Raw genomic sequence first — 21,023 nt, forward strand, 5'->3', positions numbered from 1 at the left:
CAAGTTTGGTATTCCCATTAACGACAATTTCTTCAGAAAACTCAAAAAATAGCATTTTTACAATTTGATTAACATGGTTAACAAGTCATATAACAATATTAACAACTCTCATAATGTCATTAACCATGTGATTTGAGAGATTTACATGACTTGTTAACTGCTTTACTAAAATCATAAATATACTCCATTCTAAATTTGTTTAAAAGCTATTGTTAATAACGATACAAAAATTGTTTATTGTATTAAGGAACATATTAATCACATTATGGGACTTAAAAAATTTCTCATATATGATGCCATGATTAATTTATCTCAAGTATAAAAAGCTCTTGTATTACGTGGTTAATGATGTTATGAGAGCTGTTAATATTGTTACATGACTTGTTAATCGGACTACTCAGGTTGTAAAAATGTCACTTTTTTAAATTTTTTTGAAAACTTGTTAACAGCAATATCAAATTTATTAATAATATTAAAGAACTTATTGATCATGTTATTGAACTTGAAAAAATTTCCAAATAAATAGTCATCCATCATCGACTGATCGCTGGAGCTCCAGCAATTGGCAACCCACCTGAACTCTTGCATTGGTCATCGACATTGGAGCTCTAGTGACCGGCAAGCAGGCGAGGATGTTTGATGGTTTTTTTATTACAAAAATGAAGGGCAATATAGTTATTTCAATAAATTTGAAATTTTCAATTGGTCAACTATATCTAAACTGAAATTTTGCTCATCGAGATGACCATTTAGGAATTTTCAAATTCAACAGTCATTTTTCTGGAATTTTATCTTTTAAAATTATCTTGACAGCTATTAGCACCTTTATGTAATTATGGAATCAAAATAGGCGTAGAAGAAAAATGATAATACAAACATACATCCTTAGGTACAAAAGGAAACCAGGACAATTTTTTATAGCTGCTGGTTGCTGAAAACTTTCTCTCACATGTATTTGTTTTCTTCAGCTTGAGATCTAGGCTTATTTATTTTATATTCGTCATTAGTATTTGGCAGTTAGTTTATGTTCTCGAAGGATTAAGAGATCGTTAATTATTGTTTTGTAAAACGGGGTACGTGTTGTAAAAAATAATCTGATATTTACATTTATCATTTATTAGCTATCATTATCTCATCTTATATTGTAGTATGTGTTTTCTGAAAAAAAAAAAAAACAGTTTTCACATGTCTTGGACTGTATTTCTCCTACGAGACGGTGTTGGTTGTGTTCATCATTCCTAGTACCATTTCTGATCTTGAATATAAAATCTAATTTGCACAAATTAAATTTTACATTCATGACCAAAATAGCAAATAACTAACGCGGTTAGGGTCCTAACATTTTTAATGGATGCAGTACACTGGGCGAGATGTGATGAGCATTGTATGCGATACGTTTATTACTTTACGCCATTTTCGGGTTTGAGGATAGTCCGAGATGGGGAAATTGGGGTAAATCTCTCATTAAAAATTTAACTAGAAAATAAGATCTAAGGACCCTGTACAACTTATCTTCTCTTGTGTAGTTGTGTGCAATAATATTTCTTTGAACGATATGCAATTCTTTTTTTTTTTTTGGTACAAATTAAACTCTCTTACTTGCATCTTCTTTATGCACAAACTAATCATTTATATCCAAGTAGTTTTATGCAAATCATCTTCCCTTTGTGTGTAACTTATCTTCTTTTATATGCAACTAATCTTTCCTTGTATAATCAAATTTGATAGGAATTATTTGTTAATTAAATTTGTAACGAGGATTTTTCCTTAATTTTTCCTAAAGAGAATCTAACTAGCTCCATGCTCACAAAATGCCTACTATAATTAGGCTCTAATGCCACAAGCCGAGTCGACTGAACATGTCGTGAGAATTCAGTTGGAGCCAGCATCAACAAAAAGATTTATACAAACGCACTCAACACCGTGTCATAAAGTGAAATCACAAATCTTGAATTTACGCATCCTTTTATTTATATGCGTGCACGTATTCTTTATAAAGAGAAGTGATATCAGTGATTTTGTTTTTTAAAAGTTGACCTTATTTTAATCTGCCTGAAATATTTTTTATTCCCAAAATAGTGTTTCCAATTCCTAAAACAAGATTTTAAGAAGTAAAATCACTAACATCAAATTTTAGAGATCAAAATTCATGGACTCAAGATGTCATTTAACCCTATTTTTTCATGAAAGAAGAAATTCTCTCCAGCAAGGATAAAACGATCCACACTGATAGGCTTCTTTATTTTGCCTTTTTTTTTTTTCCCGTTGAACACTGATGGGCTTCTTTTTTTTTGTTAAAAAAAAAGGTGAATTGGGTCCTGAGAGCTCACTAGGGTCGGGCATGCCTTCAGGCTCAAAGAACAATTACAAATTACCTACCAACAAGGTCATCATATCGGTGGAGGGATTTAAACTCACAATCTTGTGGATTATAAGCTGACTCCTTACTAATTGGACCAATTCTTGTTTTTTTTGCTAAAGCATAGGTATCTTCCCATTGGAAACAATCATATTCGAAGCACTGTCGGGCATTAAATATGAGCACCTCTTCTAGTGAGGATTCAAATATTGGTTTATCATATTGTGATAAATTAGCTCTTTCTACTAGACCCAACTCTTATTGGTTGGACCAATGCTTGTTGGTAATACTGATGGGCTTCTATTTTTTATTTGCTTAGAGAACACTGATGGGCTTCTTTAGGACACTGAATAGAAATTGAACCACGGAGAAGCCCAGGCCTTATAAACGACGGACAAAAGGACGCCGAAGTTTTCGGTAAAACACAAGCTTGAAAGCCCAAACAAACACATAAATCTCAGAAAGACAAAAGCAAAGCTGGAGAGCCCAACGCCCTGCGCGCTGCAAGTAAAAGGTTCAACACCGGAGAGTTTTCTCAATTCTATATATTGGTTTTTACACATAATTTAGTAATTTGCGAGAGAAATAAGTAATCTTATCACATGGATTTAAAAATAAAAATAAACTAAATTAAGTATCATGTATAGATGTAAGGAGATGGTTACGGGCATAATATTTGTTTATTATAATAAATAAATTTTATCTCATCATTTTATTTAAACTTATAAGTGCGAACAAATTAATTTTCCCTTGGATGATAAACTACTCCTCCGGTCCTAATTATAAGACCCAATTGACTTATTTGAGGAAATTAAGGAAGTAAGTTAAGTTGGTTATTTATAATAAATAAGTATTGTCATTCCTAAAATATCCTTGCTAATTAAGTATATTGGCTAAAACTATCATTATTAGAAGGATTATCTTGGAAAAAAATGCATAAATATAAGAGACAAAATAGATTGGGTCTTATAATTAGGACCAAATAAAAAGTCAAATTGGGTCTTATAATAAGGACCGGAGGAGTACTAAATACTCCTCCTGTTCTTAATATAAGACTCATTTAACTAATTTAATCAGATTAAGAAAGTTAGGTAAGTTAGTTAATTATAAAAAAATGACACATTTTTTCTAAAATACTATAATCATTTTTTTTAATACCTCTTCTTCCTGATCATGGTTGGGGGAGTATCTATAAGAGTAATTTAAAAAAAATTGATAAATATAAAAAATGAGTCTTATATTTAGAATCAAAACTAACTTAAAAATCGAGTCATATATTAAAGACAGAAAGAAAGAGTATAACATTGTCGTTTTCTTTTTCCAGTTTACAATGAATCCCCACATAGTTTTGACTTTTGTGTCATCAGCATATTCCCTTGGCATGTTCTTATGATTGCGTCGGTCTATGTACACACGCACACACGACATCCACGTTTCTTTTCATTCTATTTAATTATTGAGCTTGAAGAAAAATTCTAATTTTTTATGACAGCTACAAACTACTACTATAATCAACTAGACGACAAAGCATAAAAATCTTATTAATTTTTTTTAATTCAAGCTGAACTGATTAGACTGACACATGCCATCACGGAAGAAGCAGGATAAAAAGGAGGCGGTAAAATTGGTCATGAATAAATAATTAAATCAACTAATTTATTACAGTTTAAGGGCCAATTCATGAATATTAACATCAAATCAAACAATCTATCTAATATTATAATTCTGATAGAATGATAAATCTCGCACAGTGACATTGATTTGCAGGCATGAACGTAAGAAATCCGTTAGATTTGTAAATCTAAGCATTGAAGAATATTCTGATGATTAATAACACTGTAGTATGTTGCAAGAGTGCGGGGCCACACGCAAGCCGTGGGACCAACAAGCGACGTTGATATTTGAGTGCCTGTTTGGTAACACTTATTTGGAGCTTATAAGTAACTTATAAACTCTATAAGCTCTATGAGCTCGATTGACAAAAGTAGGGTCTGTTTGAATCAGCTTTTTTGCAATCGAGCTTTTATCTGAAAAGCTACAATAAGCTATAAGCTAAAATTAACAGCTTATGACTTATAGCTTATGGCTTATGGCTTTTGAAATATGGAGAGAGAAAAAGTTAAGAAATTTATTACTTCTTTTGGTTCTTATTATAAGCCTCAAATAACTAATTTGTAGATAATAAAAAATCAATTAAAATTAGTTGAAAGTAATGAATAAGTTAGAAATATATTTTTATTTTTAAATATGCTCCTAAAAATATATTTTTATTTTTTCATGTTTCACTTTATATTTAAAATAATTTTTATGACTTCTTCATATTAAATTATTTTAATTTCATCGTATTATGTGAAATTATTTTTTTAATCATGTTTCATTATTTATTAAAACTCATGCCTCAAAATTACTTTTACTCAACTATAATCCAAACAAGCTTTTTCCAATATCATTTTTGTAAACTAGCTTGTCTGAACTCCAATCCAAACACAATTCAGCTTATCCAACTTAACTTTTACCAACTTCAATTTTCCATAAGCTACTTTTTCTATAAGCCGCTTTTCCAATCGCTGATCCAAACGGACCCTTAATCAGCAGTCTATTATCATTATCCTAGGAACTTCAAAGCCTGATCCGTCGAATCAAATTATCAAATACGATGCCAAATCCAAGTTTTCTTTTTCTGAAAAACCAAATACTACAGGGAGAATTACTATGAGATTTTAAGCAAAAAAATAATTATAAAAAAAATCTCAATATAATAACAAATGAGTAGAAAACTTGTTATTGCAGAGTTCGCCGTTGTCACGAAGCCGGAGAGAATGCGAGAGGCGGTGGTTTCGTCATCAGAGGAGGAGGACGCTTTAGCACGAAGTCGAAAGAAGGTTAGGACGGGACCAGACGTGGTGGCGAAGGGGAGACCGGTTGTTCCACGAGTTGAGGGTTGGATGGAAACAGTTGAGGTGATGGACGATGAGTTGGAGGAGGAAAAGCGGAAGACTTATAGGGATGCATGTATGAAGGAAAAGAGTTTGGAGGGTGTGGGAGCTCAGGTTATGGATGAGGAGAACGAGGATGAGTGGTGGATGAACGAGGAGGGCCGGCAAGCACGGATTAAGGTGGAGCAGACACCGAAAGGACCGAATATTGTTCTACTTCCAGAGTTCAGGGCCACAATTGCTAAACGTTGGTGTCGATCCCTCATTGTCACGGTGTTAGGGAGAATGGTTCGGGAGGATGCTTTGAGGGCAAAGGCAAAGCAACTGTGGGGCGACGTCGAGGCTGTAGGTATTGGTGCTGGATTCTTTCTGGTTACATGCGGTAATCGGGAAGTTTATGATCGTGCGCTAACGGGTGGTCCGTGGCTCATGTATGATCACTATATCAGTGTCCAGCCATGGAAGGAAGACTTTGACCCCGACGATGAGGTGATAACTTCTGCAGCAGCTTGGGTCAGAATTTCGAAACTACCTATGGATTATTATGATACTGGGATTCTTCATGTGGTGGGAAGCCAAATAGGGAAGGTACTGAAAATTGACAAAAATACCATAGGAAGAACAAAAGGGAGATTTGCCAGAATATGTGTCCATCTTGATCTTACGAAGCCACTTCAGCCATGTGTTCTTTTCAACGGGAAGGAGAAAAAGGTTGAATATGAAGGGCTACACTGGATTTGTTTCAATTGCGGAAAATATGGTCATGACTCAAGTCACTGCTCGGAGGGAAGGCAGAGAAGAGAGGAGGAAGTTGTTGCCACGGTGGTGGACGAGGTAGGGAACTCAGGCAAGGAAAGCCCTCAGTACGGCGGCTGGATGGTGGCTCAAAGGCCGTGGAGGGGAAAACGGGCAGGGGGTTTGGATGGGAAGGGGAGAGACCAGCGGCATGAAGGACGCGACATCAAGAGCACTAATACGGGGTCACGATTTGCGGCGCTAGAGATGGTCCCAGTTGAGAAATATAAGGCGAAGACACCGGTGAGTATTACTGATACAGCTGTCACGCCAGTTTTAAGGGAGAAAGTGAGAGGATCGAGGAAGGACTTAATTGTGCAGAAAAATCATGAGCCATCTATGTTCAATAAGGAGATTGTTTTGGCCCCACCAAAAACAACAGTTGACCCCATGGAGGCGTATTTACGGGCTAAAGAGAAATTGGGTCTCAATAATCAAGTTACTAAAGATGAAGTGGGGCCAAGTAAGGCTTGTAATGTGATGGAGGTTGATTCAGAACCGCAAAGCAATGGGCTTCTTAGAGCTAAAACACCATCGCATGGGCTTACAGAGGGGGAGCATATGGTGAAAGAGGACGATCTTTTGGATCCGGGTGCACTTGGGAATGATAGATTTTTGGTTAGATCTAATCCACTCTCAAATGTTGGAGTAGGCGTGGAGCACGGGATGCATATAGACAATCAAGGGGAGAGCATGGTGGGCCCCTCGTTGTGCCAATAAGTTCTCTATTTTTTTAACGTTTTGTCATGATGATCAACATGCTAGTATGGAACTCCCGAGGGTCGGGAAAAAAATACTTTGCACAGTTAATTATGGAACTTTGTAGGAAGTATAAGCTACAATTTATTGCAATCTTGGAACCCAGGCAGAAAGGGGAAAAAGCAGTGACTCTCGCTCGACGGACTGGGTTTGATGAAGTGGCAATAGTAGAATGTGAGGGATTTAGTGGTGGGATTTGGTGTATGTGGAGGAAGGAGGTACAGTTTACGGTAAAGGTGAAACATGACCAGGTCTTGCATGGAGTCATGAATGAAGGAACTCGCGAGGAGTGGAGTTTGTCGATAGTGTACGGAAATCCGTCTGTCGCCAAAAGACGGAGTTTATGGGGCTATCTGGTTGATATAGCCGGTAGTGGCACTAATAAATGGTGTATTGCTGGGGACTTTAATGCAACGCTTCGGCAAGACGAGAGGGTGTCGGTAGCTAGACGACGTTCGGCTCCAGATAAGGATTTTCGTAACTGGTTTTTGAACAGTCATTTGGTTGACATTGATTTCTATGGACCCAAATTCACTTGGAGTAGGGGAGGAAGTGCTAGCAGAATTGATAGAGTTGTGGCATCAACAAGTTGGTTGGATGCTTTTGACCATGCAACTGTGGCGCACCTTCCCCGGTTCCACTCAGATCACAACCCCCTTTTGATCAAAATGGAGAAAAGGGAGAAGTTCGATAACGCTAAGAAACCATTCAGATTCTTTGCCCCTTGGGTCTCTCATGATGATTTCTCAGAGTGTGTTCGAAACTCCTGGGTGACTTCACGTGGGTGGAATGAGAATGTTTGCTCATTTACAAAGAACGTGTCCCAGTGGAATAAGGAAGTCTTTGGAGACATAAATAAGAGAAAAAGTGTTTTGCTTAGAAGAATGGAGGAACTGGACAAGAAACTTTCCAAGAATGTAGCGTCATGGCTTGAAATCGAGAGACAAAGAGTTTGGGATGAATTTGAGCAACTACTTGTGCAGGAGGAGGTGATGTGGTTGCAACGTTCTAGATGCTCATGGTACACAGATGGGGATCGTAACACTCGTTATTTTCATGCGATGACAAATACCAGGCGTCGGAGGAATTACATTGAAGCCATAAAGAAGGAGGACGGAGAATGGACGTATGATTTTGAGGAAATTATGCAAACAGGTACAACTTTCTTTAAAAGCTTGTATACTGAGGATGGCCATGATTGTGTGGATATCAACTTTGGTAGGACGTTCCCTAAGGTTGATGAGGAAATATTACAAAACCTTGCGAGCAATATTAGTAGTTTTGAAGTGAAACAAGCTTTGTTTGCTATGGGACCTCTGAAGGCTCCGGGACCTGATGGCTTAAATCCTTTGTTTTTCCAAAGCCAGTGGAATATTGTTGGAAATATGGTCACAGATATGGTGCGTAAAATGTCAACTCAAACTTCAGAAATTAGGAGTGTGAATGGTACGAACATTATTCTAATCCCAAAAGTTGAACACCCAGAAACAATTCAGGATTTTCGTCCAATTAGTTTGTGCAATGTGATCTACAAAACCTTGACAAAGGTTATAGCTAACCGGTTTAGAGCTATTATGCCCCAAATAATTTCTCCAAACCAGTGCAGTTTTGTTCCGGGGAGACAGGGGGTGGATAATATTGTACTAGCCCAAGAAATCTTTCACTCAATGAAGAATAAAAAAGGGAAGAAAGGGTTCATGGCTATCAAAATAGATTTAGAAAAAGCATATGATCGTGTGAAATGGGCTTTTGTTTCCAAGTGTTTAATGGAGATTGGGATTCCACAAACGGTAAGAAATATTATTGAGGCCTGTTTAACTACTGCTGACATGAAGCTTCTTTGGAATGGGAGACATGGGACCAGTTTTAGTCCGTCTAGAGGGCTACGACAGGGCGACCCCCTTTCCCCTTTTTTGTTTGTCTTGGTGATGGAGAAACTAGCCCATTTGATTCAAACTGAAGTGGAAAATGAGAGTTGGTTGCCGTTCCGCTTACGTAAGCATGGCACACCAGTATCGCACTTATTTTTTGCTGATGATCTGTTCCTATTTGCAGAGGCTTCACTAGAACAAGCGGGGCTTATTAAAGCCTGTTTGGATGATTTTTGTGTTGCATCCGGAGAGAAGGTTAATAATCTCAAATCTCGAATTTTCTTCTCTACTAACGTAAACCATAACAGAGCTGCTGAAATTAGCGGTTTCTTGGGGTTTACACGATCGGCGGATCTGGGTAAATATTTAGGCGTCCCTATTCATCATAAAAGAGTTGCCAAATCCACGTACCAATATATTTTGGACAAAATGGACACTAGACTAAGCAGCTGGAAGTCAAAGTCCCTTTCGTTTGCAGCTCGGTCAACGCTAGTTTCTTCAGTTATGACCTCCATCCCAGCGTATGCCATGCAGTCGGCTCCTCTTCCACAATCGATTTGTGGTGATATAGACAAAAGGTGCAGGAAGTTCCTATGGGGTGGTGTTACAGCAGATAGAAAAGTGCATTTATTAGCATGGGACAAGGTTTGCTTAAAGAAAGAGGAGGGAGGTCTAGGCATAAGAAGTGCAAAGGAGCAGAACGATGCGTATATGATGAAACTGGGATGGGGGATGATTAAGAAGAGAGATTCTCTATGGGTTAAATTCATGAGAGAGAAGTATGGATGTGGGGGAGATGTCCTTCCCAAGTTTGTTTCCAGGAAGCCAGGGTCATGTGCTTGGCGAGGGATAAAGCGCTGTTGGGAATCTGTTTCTTCAGGTCTGAAGTGGTCATTGCGTGATGGTAAGAGTATAAAGTTTTGGTGAGATAACTGGTGTCCAGGTTTTGATCAACTGTGTTCGGTTGCTAAAGTGCCAATGTCCGAGAGTATGTTGGAAGTTACTGTGTCTGAGTTTTCAGACGGAAGTGGTCGTTGGGCCATGGATCGTCTATTGAGGTTTTTACCAGAGCATGTGGTGTCGACAATTATGTCTCTACCTATTGATACTGCCACGTCTGATATACCTTCATGGAAATGGTCGTCTTCTGGGGAGTTTACGACAAGGTTTGCGTACGATTGTATTCGTAAACGTGGTGACTCCTCGTTAAAGTGGTTATGGAAGAAGATTTGGAGGCTACAAGTACCCCAGAGATGCAGGTCATTCTTATGGTTAATGACTCAAGACAAAATCTTGACGAACGTTGAACGCCATCGAAGGGGAATGTCCTCTTCATTACTTTGTCCAATATGCAGCAGTACATTAGAAACTACACTACATGTAATTCGGGACTGCAATGAGGCATCGGAAGTTTGGCTGCAGATGCTACCCAGTAATTATTCTATGAGTTTCTATTCCTTTACAGATGTGAAGGGGTGGGTTCGCTGGAACTTGACTCAAAGGTTCGAGGTGCAAGGGTCCTGTTGGAACGTGGTGTTTGGGATTGTGTGTAGGCAAATCTGGCTGGTAAGAAATAAGAGGGTCTTTGAAAATGCGCTGGAGGCTCCTCGCTGCGTTATTGCAAAGGTGCAAGCTTTGGCCAGATGGGGATCCAAGCCTTTAATACCGACGAATGCAAGGATGGAGGCCATGAATTGTTGGGTGCCACCACCTTCTGGCGTGGTGAAGGTGAACGTTGACGGTGCCGCGTCTCCCCGAGGGGCTTCTGCAGCCTGTGGAGGAGTGATACGAGACTGTAAAGGGGATGTGCTGGGTGGGTTCCTGTACAAATTAGATGCAGGTAGCAGCTACATGGCTGAGTTGAGTGGTGTATTATGGGGGCTGAAGGTTGCATGGGATCGTGGGTATCGTCGTATCGTGCTAGAAACAGATTGCTTGGAGTTAGTGGAGCGAGTACATAACTGCGGCGTGACTGGGGAAGCGGAAGATGTCATCATGCAGGAGATCTTGAGTCTAATGAACAGAGAGTGGGATGCCAACCTCGCATGGTGCTGTCGTGAAGGGAATGAGGTCGCAGACGCTATCGCTAAGGAGGGTTTGAAAAGTGTTAACGGCTTCTTTTATTTCTCTCAACCTCCTGCTTTTATCGTTGATATTGTGAGGAGGGACAGCTATCATCTGACGTGATAGGCTCATGTGGTTTTTTTACTCATCAAAAAAAAAGAGTTCGCCGTTGTCACTAAAACTTTTTAGTAATAACTACTTCCCATTCTTAATATAAGAGCTAGTAGTCCTAAATATAATACTCAGATTCACTTTGTCTCTCATAATTATTTATGTTTTTTAAGATAGTCATTGTAATAGTTTTAGCTAATATACATGATTGGCAAGAGTATTCTAGTAAAAAAATATTTATTTATTACAAATAACTAACTTAACAAACTTTCTTAATCTATATAAATTGATCAACTAGTTCTTATATTAAGAATCAGATGTATGTAGTACTCATCCGGTCTTAAATTTACACTACAAAACAAGTTTTATATTTAGGACTGGATGAGTTTGTTTTTTCATTGGGACCAATTCTCCCAATGCTATATATGGTTAGAGGCTGAGCAGAGAAAAAGGAACAAAAGCAAAGGCCAAAGACCAATAACCTTGTAACCTGATAATATAAAAACTCTCTTGCAAATGAGAGATGGTGAGTTCAATCTCGCCTCCTGCACATAGCCGATTTCACAGATCAACGGACGGTGAAGGGAAACTAAATCCAACTTTCATAGCATTACCTTCATAAGCAAGCCACTTAGCTGGTACATTTGCCGTCTTAAACCTGCAGTATCGGAGACGAGACGGCAACACAGCCAATGATGATTATCCCCCGTTGATTAAGAAACCGTATATGAAAAATTTTCAACACACGTCCCAATAAAATCACAATAAATATTGACTTTTTTTAAAAAAATTTTGATTCAAGCATTGTTTTGGAGATATAACGTTTTTCAAACACAAATGAAAGGCAGAAACTGGGAAAGAGATGCAAAAGATCAAATATCAGGGCTTATAACTGAGCTTATTAGTCAATCCACGCTATATAACATAACGTCTCTGCATTCAATTGACAATCCCAACGTGATTATTGCCTCCGCACACAAGTATTGGCTATTTTAAACATATGTTCACATGTTAGTATGATAAATCTTGTTATAGTACCGATATGTGATAGTAGGCTACTAAATGAGTCAGAAAGAAGAAATGCAATGAATTCTGATGACTTTAATATTCAAAAGGTGATGGCCTTCTTCTAGCATTTAGAAACTGGTGTTTAATTAATGGTCATCAAATGACTGCCCAACATTCTTATGTGTGACGCCTAAGTGACGAGGGTTTAGAGCACACCACTGTTGGGTTTTATATCTCCGCTGTTCTACTGTCATATTTTCTTCAGAAAACGTGCGTTGCGTTTAATACAATTCTATGCAGTACCATTGGCTTGCAAGTAACTTTTAAGAACATCAGCGACCTTGAGAATGACTCAGACCAGATTATTTTCCATAAGTAGTACGAACATGATATTTAAAAAATTAATTAAACTGGTTATTTGTTAAAAATATGTGTTAATTTCTCTAAATTATTATACCCAATTATGGATATTGGATTATCGAAATTATTTCTTAATAAAATCTTTTACAATCAATAAAAATATTTTAAAAAACATAACAAAATATATTAATATTTTATATTTAAAACTAGATTGAATTTTGTGAACTAACTCGATGGAAGAGGTAGTATAATGTAGGCCAGGATGATTGCAGAGCATTTAATATGCATATATGCATGAATTCAAGGGGAGTGACAGGGAGGTAGTTGTCGTTTGTGGATAGTCTTCACACGATGCCAGAAATCAAAGGGCGAGAAAGCGCGTGGGAGGAATTGAATGCCATCCTGTACGATGTTATCCCATTTCTGACTAGTTGTCGGCACCATGAACTTCATTTCCTAGAAATTTGCTTCTCCCGCGAGCAAATAGTCACCATGTTATGTTTTCATTTCTTACATGGAAAAAAAAAAAAGAGATTAATGCTCCATCCATTCATTTTTTATTATAAGAGACATTTAATTCTTATAGCATATTTTTATATATAAGAGACATTTAAAAGTTGTTTCTAGTTTTTTGTATTGATTTTTTATTTAACCTTATTATTTTATCTCCAACTCATACTCTCTCTCCCTCCCACTTCTCTTTCTTTTAAAATTTAATTGTTCTCTCTCATACTCTCTCTCCTTATTAATGAGGGCATTATTGGTAAAAAGTACTCCCTTCGTTTCTTATTATAAGAGACGAATAACCGAATTACGTTGATAAAAAAAACAATTAAAATTAGTTAAGAACAGTTAATGTATAAAAAGTATAATTTTTTTTCTAAAAATGCCCTCATTAATAAGGAGAGAGAGCATGAGAGAGAACAATGGTAAATTATTAAAAGAAATAGAAGTGGGAAGGAGAGAGCGTGTGAGTTGGAGATAATAAATATGGGTAAAACAGGAAATCAACACAAAAAAATAGAGACAATTTTTAAGTGTCTCTTATATATAGGAACATGCCATAAACATCAAATGTCTTTTATAATAAGGAACAGAGGGAGTATAATTTTACACATTAATTGTCCTCAACTAATTTTAACTATTTTTTTTATCAACGTAATTTGATTATTTGTCTCTTATAATAAGAAACGAAGGGAGTATAATTTTTGATCTTTTGAGTTTATCTATATTTTAGTCTCTTAAATTTAAAATTATAAGTTTTGTTGCTTTTTTAAGACAACATGGTCTAGGCTTTTATTAAATTATAAGTGTCAATATTTTAGATAGCAAGAAATTTGAAAAATCAAACCTTATGATTTAAAACTTGAAGGATCAAAATTAAAATAAAAATAAATTTAGTGACTCTAAAAAATATTATATTTTGTTTTTCTGTTCTCTGTGACAATAAACAGGACGTGATTATATGTTAAATGAAATTTAGAAATAAAATGCATTGTTTTATAATTCATAAATAATATAAATATTTTTTAGTTATATAAATTATACATATATGATGATATTATTTTTTAAAATGCACTATTCATGAATAAATCATGAAATAGTATAAAAAAATTTCGCATTCACATCACATACCCATACATCAATGATATGGTTTGCATTAAAATATAGTTCCATTTTAGTATTGTTATTATTCTGTATGCTACTCTTCTTCTACATAATTCTCTAAGGAATATATTACTGACGTCCAACTGATTATTTAAAGGAACATATGTACCCACTTGCGCCTCTTACTATATATTATACATGGGTGTGTGTGTGTGTTCATGCACGAGTGTCTATAATATTTTGTAAAATGAGCATGTTGTCACTTTTCTTAACAACAATAGCTATTGTGTCATATATATCTTATAAATATTAAAAAAAATAAAAACCATATATACTATTTCTGATCCTTAATATAAGATCTTATTTGATTTTTATTTTAGTCATAAATATAAAACCTCAACCCACTTTATTTCTTATATTTAGATATTTTTTTCAAAATAGTCCTTTCAACAATAATAGTTTTGGCCAATACACTTGATTAGCAAGGATATTTTAAGAAAGATAATATTTATTTAGGACAAATAACTAACTCAATTTACTTATTTAATCTCCTCAAATTAATTAACTAGTTTTTATAATTAAGATCGGAGAGAGTATTATTTGTAAGTGAGAGAAAATCTTGTTGAATTTCATAAAATCCACTCTAATTTTATATTAAAGACAAACATTACCGTGTATAAAATATATGTGCACGGCCATTGACATCGACGTTGATGACGTTTTATGCGATGATGTGGCTAGGGAATGAGGAATCTCTGACGCATATTCTTATTTGACCGCCGTATTCTCTATATCATATTTTAATATTCCCTTAATACTCCTCCGGTCCTAATTATAAGACCCAATTGACTTATTTGAGGAGATTAAGGAAGTAAGTTAAGTTGGTTATTTATAATAAATAAGTGTTGTCATTCCTAAAATATCCTTGCTAATTAAGTATATTGGCTAAAACTATCATTATTAGAAGGATTATTTTGAAAAAAAATGCATAAATATAAGAGACAAAATGGATTGGGTCTTATAATTAGGACCAAATAAAAAGTCAAATTGGGTCTTATAATAAGGACCGGAGGAGTATTATTGTTGTTATAGTTGTTATTAAGTACTAACTAGATACTCCCTCCGTTCCTTATTATAAGAGACATTTGATGCTTATGACATGTTTCTATATATAAGAGACACTTAAAAGTTGTCTCTACTTTTTTATATTGATTTCCTATTTTATCCATATTTATTGTTTTTAACTCACACTCTCTCTCCTTCTCACTTCTCTTTCTTTTAATAATTTATCATTGTTCTCTCTCATGCTCTCTCTCCTTATTAATGAGGGCATTTTTGGAAAAAAATTGTACTTTTTATACATTGATTGTTCTTAACTAATTTTAACTGTTTTTTTTATCAACGTAATTCGGTTATTTGTCTCTTATAATAAGGAACGGAGGGAGTATATTAGATGGCATGATGCAAGCCCACCTATTTTATATTGAGTGCGGTATTTTTATGTAAAATATGAGATGATCAGCAATATTTACTTCCTACAACTTAATAGACACACGTTGGTAATCAAGCTTTGAATATCCGAAGAGGAGCAAGCATATGATTTCTAAACTGAAAAACAAAATATACTCTTCCGGTTCATAATATAGGACCCAATTCTTGAGTTGGTTTTGGTCCTAAATATAAGACCTATTTCTCATATTTATCAATTTTATCTAAATTACCCCTATAGATACACCTCAACCATAATCAAGTAGAAGAAGAAAAGGAAGTATTAAGAAAGATGATTATAATGTTTTAGGAAAAATGTGTCACTTTTCTTATAATTAACTAACTTACCTAACTTCTTTGAACTAATCAAATTAGTTAAATAGGTCTTATATTAAGGACGGAGGAGTATATTGCATCGATGAAGTCCCGTTTGGCGCCTTCTTCTAGTTTCTGTTATGTGCATTTGATGCAGGAGGGTCCACTCGCCTTCTGGGAAGTTTCGTCCTGAAGGGATTGGAAGGAGCAAAAATGAAATGAAGAAGAAACCCAGATGAAAGGAGACAAATGGGTCGTTTTACAGGTTGAAATGGAGGATGACCCCACTGGAATTGTTTCTGTAGTTTACATCTAAAAGTCATGGAATTGTATATCCATCATTTGGGTCTCTTTTGCTTATACGCGCGAATGCTTGGAGCTGAAGACAAGTATGCTCTTTTCAATCTGAGTGATTTTCTGTAAAGCGAAGCTGAAGCTTACACAACCTTCCACTTACGCCCACCGGCAAACAAGGTTTCCTCCGATTCCTTTGTAGTAAGTTGAGAGCTTTGGGGTCGACTCAGGTTTCGGAAAAATCTAGAGACAGAGACCCGGCTATACTTTTTTTGGTCTGGGAAATTCTATAGAGAGAGAGAGAGAGAGAGAGAACCCGTTTGCTTTTGTTGTTTTGCATTTGTCGGGTACTTTTGGCGTAGGGAGGAATTTCCGTTATGGAAGTGAGAGAAAAAGTGTTTCTTTGGGGTTTTCATGGTTTTAGAGACAGGTTCTTGGGGTTTTGACAGATTTTGATGATTAAGTTTCTTAGTATGGCAGACAGAATAGGCACCGTTTGATCATGTTGGTTCAGTCAGAAAGTACTATATTCTTGGTTTGGGGGTAAAGGAGGAAGAGAGTTGAATTGCTTGGTGAGCTTCTAAATAATTTTGTTCTGAATAGAAGGTGATGGCGGTTAATGGAAAAACAAGTCATCAACTGAAGTCTTTGAGATTTCTTTAGTGGTTTAACTTATCATCTTTCATCTTTCATCTTTCAGCATGGCTGTGGCGAGTGCTGTGCCTGCAATTACACGAGGTTTCAGGTCTGTGGGGTTTTCTCAGGACTTTGGGGTCACCGGCAACATGGCTGGGGTGGAAGAAATTGTAGAGGAGCCTAACAAAAGTGTGGTTAATGACACTATTTATGTTACTGTGGCAAAAGATTTGAAAGAGAGCAAGTTAAATCTGACATGGGCTATACAAAACTCTGGAGGAAACAAGATTTGCATCCTCCATGTTCATGTGCCTGCAACTAAGATCCCCTTGAGTAAGTCTGCAATATATTTACGTTTAGTACTTGCGTATATGGACTTGTTGTTTGATATATTCATGGTTTTACACTGCCTTGTTCTGCAGATTTCTTAGGCAATGCTAATTAATCTCTCTTAGTTTTCCTGTGAAACGAATAATTAATAATACAGTTTTCAGTACCTAGAATTGGCCTTTACAATTTGATATATTCTGTTTTGTAGTGGGCACTAAGTTTCCAGCAAGTTCATTGAAAGAAGAGGAAGTTGAAGCATACAGGGAGCTTGAAAGGCAAAACATGCATAAGAATCTAAATGAACATCTTCTCTTCTGTTCGCGAATGGGGGTACTGTCTTTGGCCTTTCTGTCCATGTATATATATATGTGCAATACGAATGTTGAAACTTATTTACTTTCCACTCCCAACATTCTGATTCAGGTGCAAGCAGAGGAGTTGCATATGGAAATGGAATGCATCGAGAAAGGTATTGTACAGCTTGTCTCTGAGCATGGTATCTGTGAGCTTGTGATGGGGGCAGCATCTGATAATCGTTATTCTAGGTAGGAAACCTTATCCACGCCACTTTTTGTTAATTGTGCTGGAAAAAGCCATTGATGATATCATATTAGTATCAGAGAGAGTATACTAGTTTTTCATGATGAGTGGGGAAATGTGATAGTTTGTATGTGACAAAGGTTGCTGAGAATCTGAGATAGAGATCCAATTTTATTTACTAGTGTTGTTTAGGTTAAATATATCAACGATCTTTAATATTCTGACATTGCAGGAAAATGCCGGACCTCAAATCCAAGAAAGCCATTTATGTAAGTGAACATGCTGCAGCTTATTGTCGGATACGGTTTGTCTGCAAAGGGCGCCTTATACACACTAGGTTTGTCCTATTTTAAATACTAATGAAGCCTGGTGTTAGATGGGTGCTTACTGCTTAGGATATAAAGTCACATGCAGAATTCAGTTTAGATAAGAAACTTTTTAGTTACGTAAGAACTTAAAGCTTAAATTTTTCAGAAAGCTCTTATAATTTCCTATGGTTACGTTTATCTTTTACTTGATTGTTATGATTTTGGATACTGAATCAAGTACCATATCAACGCAGAAATCGCTGCTTGGATGATGGTAATGAAGAGGTTGCATCACCTTTGCCGCCACAGAGGCCAAACCCTGAAGTTGTGCGTGCACCTCAGTTGAGGTCTCAATCTGTTACGGTGGGGCAGAATGATCGGAAAAGGCTGGAGTTACTTCCCAGAGCAAGGTCTGCCATTTCTGGGCATGAAGGGAGAATAGAGACCTTTTCTTCTCCTGACACAGAACGGTTTTCCAGTCCAAGTAACATATTGGGTATAGAAGCAGACGGGCTGTCAAGAAAGAGTCCTTCAGTTTTATCAACATGTTCTGAAAGTGGTGCTGTTGAAGCAGCATTGACTCCTAAATTGATTTATGAGGGGAGTGAAAATGTAATAGAATCAAGTGAATTTTCTCCAGTTAAAGCAAGTCTCCATCGTCCATCTCCTGTTAGCGTACTGGTAATCCTATATGTAACTCTTTTCCACCAATACTTGTTTGTTGTGGAGAATGTGCATTGCGTTGACACATGGGGGAAACAGCCTGAGACTTTTTATCTGATTGAACACTGACAGGATGGAGGAATGGATGACTCTCTCTACTATCAACTTGAACAAGCCATGTATGAAGCTGAGACTGCTAGGCGGAATGCCTTTCAAGAAACACTTAGGCGTGGGAGAGCTGAAAAAGATGCACTTGATGCTATGCGGAGGGTGAGCTTTTCCCCTCTTTTTTGGGGCCTTTGTTGATTGTTTCACGGTTGATGTGTGTAGTTTTTTTTTTTTTTGGACTTGGACAGTAGGCAAAGAGCTTGATTAATAGCTCGTGGTCGAACCCCAAGCCTTGTGCCACCAAGGGCACATCTCGTGCCACCAGACCAAATGGTCTTCTGCATAATGTGTGTAGTTAAATGTTCATTATCTCTGAAGTTTGCACATTCTTTTTTTGGGCATGTTTTGGGCCGGAATGAAAATAAGGCGTAACATTTCTTAGGCATATAAAACAATCATGTTAACCCGAAAAAGAGTCGATGATAAAGATCATTTAAATGCCCTGGCATCAATTTGGGTTGCTTTCCAGTTCATGTTAAATGCCTATATGAGATTTTGATCTAGTCTGTTGCTTATACTGATCAATTGGCACTTTGGCAGGCCAAAACATCTGAAAGCTTGTATAAAGAAGGACTCAAACAAAGGAAACGAGTCGAGGAAGCGCTAGAAAAAGAAAGAGAAGAACTTGAAGGGGTGAAGGGCAACAGAGACAAAGTTAAGGAAGAACTAAGACTTGCCCTTGATCAAAAGCTGTCTTTAGAGAGTCAAATTGAATCATCTGTATTCATGGTAAGGGAGTTAGAGCAGAAGATTATATCTATGGTGGATCTGTTGACAACATACAAGAAAGAAAGAGATGAGTTACAGATGCAGCGCAATGATGCATTGAAAGAGGCTGAGGAGTTGAGGAAAAAACAAGGAGAGGTTTCAAGCGTCAATGGGCCTGAGTCGTTTTCAGAGTTCTCTTTTCAAGAGATTGAACATGCAACAAGAAACTTCCATTCATCCCTAAAGATTGGAGAAGGGGGATATGGAAATATCTATAAAGGTACCTTGCGTCAAACCGAAGTGGCCATAAAGATGTTGCACGCAGACAACAAATCGCAAGGACCTGCAGAGTTTCAACAGGAGGTATGATGAATCATTTTTGGTAACCTTTTGAAATATCTAAAGCTGGTTTTGGTATCCAACATTGAAATGAACCTATCCTTTACTATTCTTGAATGCAAATATTACTGGCAGTTAAGTTGATCATACTTATGATTCTGTATCAGGTTGATGTATTGAGTAAGCTAAGACATCCCAACCTTATCACCCTCGTAGGAGCCTGCCCAGAATCCTGGACTCTTGTCTACGAGTATCTACCAAATGGAAGCCTTGAAGACCGTCTCAATTGCAAGGATAACATGGCTCCATTATTATGGCAAACTCGAATTCGCATTGCTGCTGAGCTCTGTTCTGCTCTCATCTTCCTTCATTGCCATAGACCTCACTCCATAGTGCATGGAGACTTGAAACCCTCTAATGTTCTACTTGATGCTAACTTTGTTAGCAAGCTTAGTGACTTTGGAATTTGCCGCATATTATCCAATATTGGGACTTCAGGTGATGATACTACAGATTGTTGTCGAACTGTTCCAAAGGGTACTCTAGTCTACATGGACCCCGAATTTCTCACCTCTGGGTATCTTACGCTAAAATCAGATGTTTATTCATTTGGCATCATATTATTAAGATTGCTGACTGGGAGACCAGCCATGGGGATAGCAAAGGAAGTGCAATACGCACTAGACACTAGAAAGTTTAAATCCCTCTTGGATCCTTTGGCTGGAGACTGGCCATATGTGCAAGCTGAACAGTTGGCTCGTGTGGCTCTAAGGTGTTGTGAGTGGAATCGAAAGAACCGACCAGATCTTCGTTCAGATGTCTGGACGATACTGGAAGCAATGACTGCTTTTTGTGGAGGCACGGATTCCTTTTCCTTTAAACTGGGTTATAAAGGGTCTGACCAGCCTCCTTCATGTTTTATCTGTCCAATCCTTCAGGTAACTTTTCACTTTGATAACACGTCTTTTAATCATACTGATTCTTTGAGAGAGGTTGCTTTAGAGCTGGATAATGAAAATTAAAAGCTAAAAACTTGCAACTGTTGCCATGGTCAAACCTTACAGGAACTGATGCTGGATCCGCATATTGCAGCGGATGGTTTTTCATATGACGGTGAGGCGGTACGACGATGGCTCGACAGTGGTCAGGACACGTCACCCATGACAAACGCAAAGCTTAAACATCGTGAAATTGTGCCAAACCACGCTCTTCGCAGTGCAATTCAGGACTGGCTACAAAATCACTGAACTAGTTTCCCATTCCCACTACCTCTTGTTTATATTTAGCAGTTTTGAGGAGAAAGTTCCGTACATAGATTTCTTCTTCAATTTTGTTCCATTGAATCATGTGCCAAACCTGTCTT

The 21,023-nt window shown here is 37.0% G+C and overlaps 2 protein-coding genes across 2 annotated transcripts; both read left to right on the plus strand.

Moving 5' to 3' along the window:
- Positions 1-5,124: 5,124 nt before the first annotated feature.
- On the plus strand, positions 5,125-6,810 carry LOC114726727 (uncharacterized). Its single transcript, XM_028913411.1, has one exon. It carries the CDS (start codon positions 5,125-5,127, stop codon positions 6,808-6,810), a length of 1,686 nt encoding a protein of 561 aa, XP_028769244.1.
- A 9,230-nt stretch (positions 6,811-16,040) lies between these two features.
- Positions 16,041-21,023, plus strand: LOC114726725 (U-box domain-containing protein 33). The gene is made up of 10 exons (XM_028913407.1): positions 16,041-16,574; positions 16,669-16,937; positions 17,143-17,264; positions 17,358-17,479; positions 17,707-17,811; positions 18,037-18,463; positions 18,578-18,715; positions 19,154-19,684; positions 19,828-20,598; positions 20,725-21,023. Exons 2-10 carry the CDS (start codon positions 16,670-16,672, stop codon positions 20,905-20,907), a joined length of 2,667 nt encoding a protein of 888 aa, XP_028769240.1. The 5' UTR covers positions 16,041-16,574; position 16,669; the 3' UTR covers positions 20,908-21,023.

The sequence above is a fragment of the Neltuma alba genome, unplaced genomic scaffold, assembly GCF_004799145.2.
Source record: "Neltuma alba isolate B1F8T4 unplaced genomic scaffold, ASM479914v2 tig00012402_pilon, whole genome shotgun sequence".
NCBI lineage: Eukaryota > Viridiplantae > Streptophyta > Magnoliopsida > Fabales > Fabaceae > Neltuma > Neltuma alba.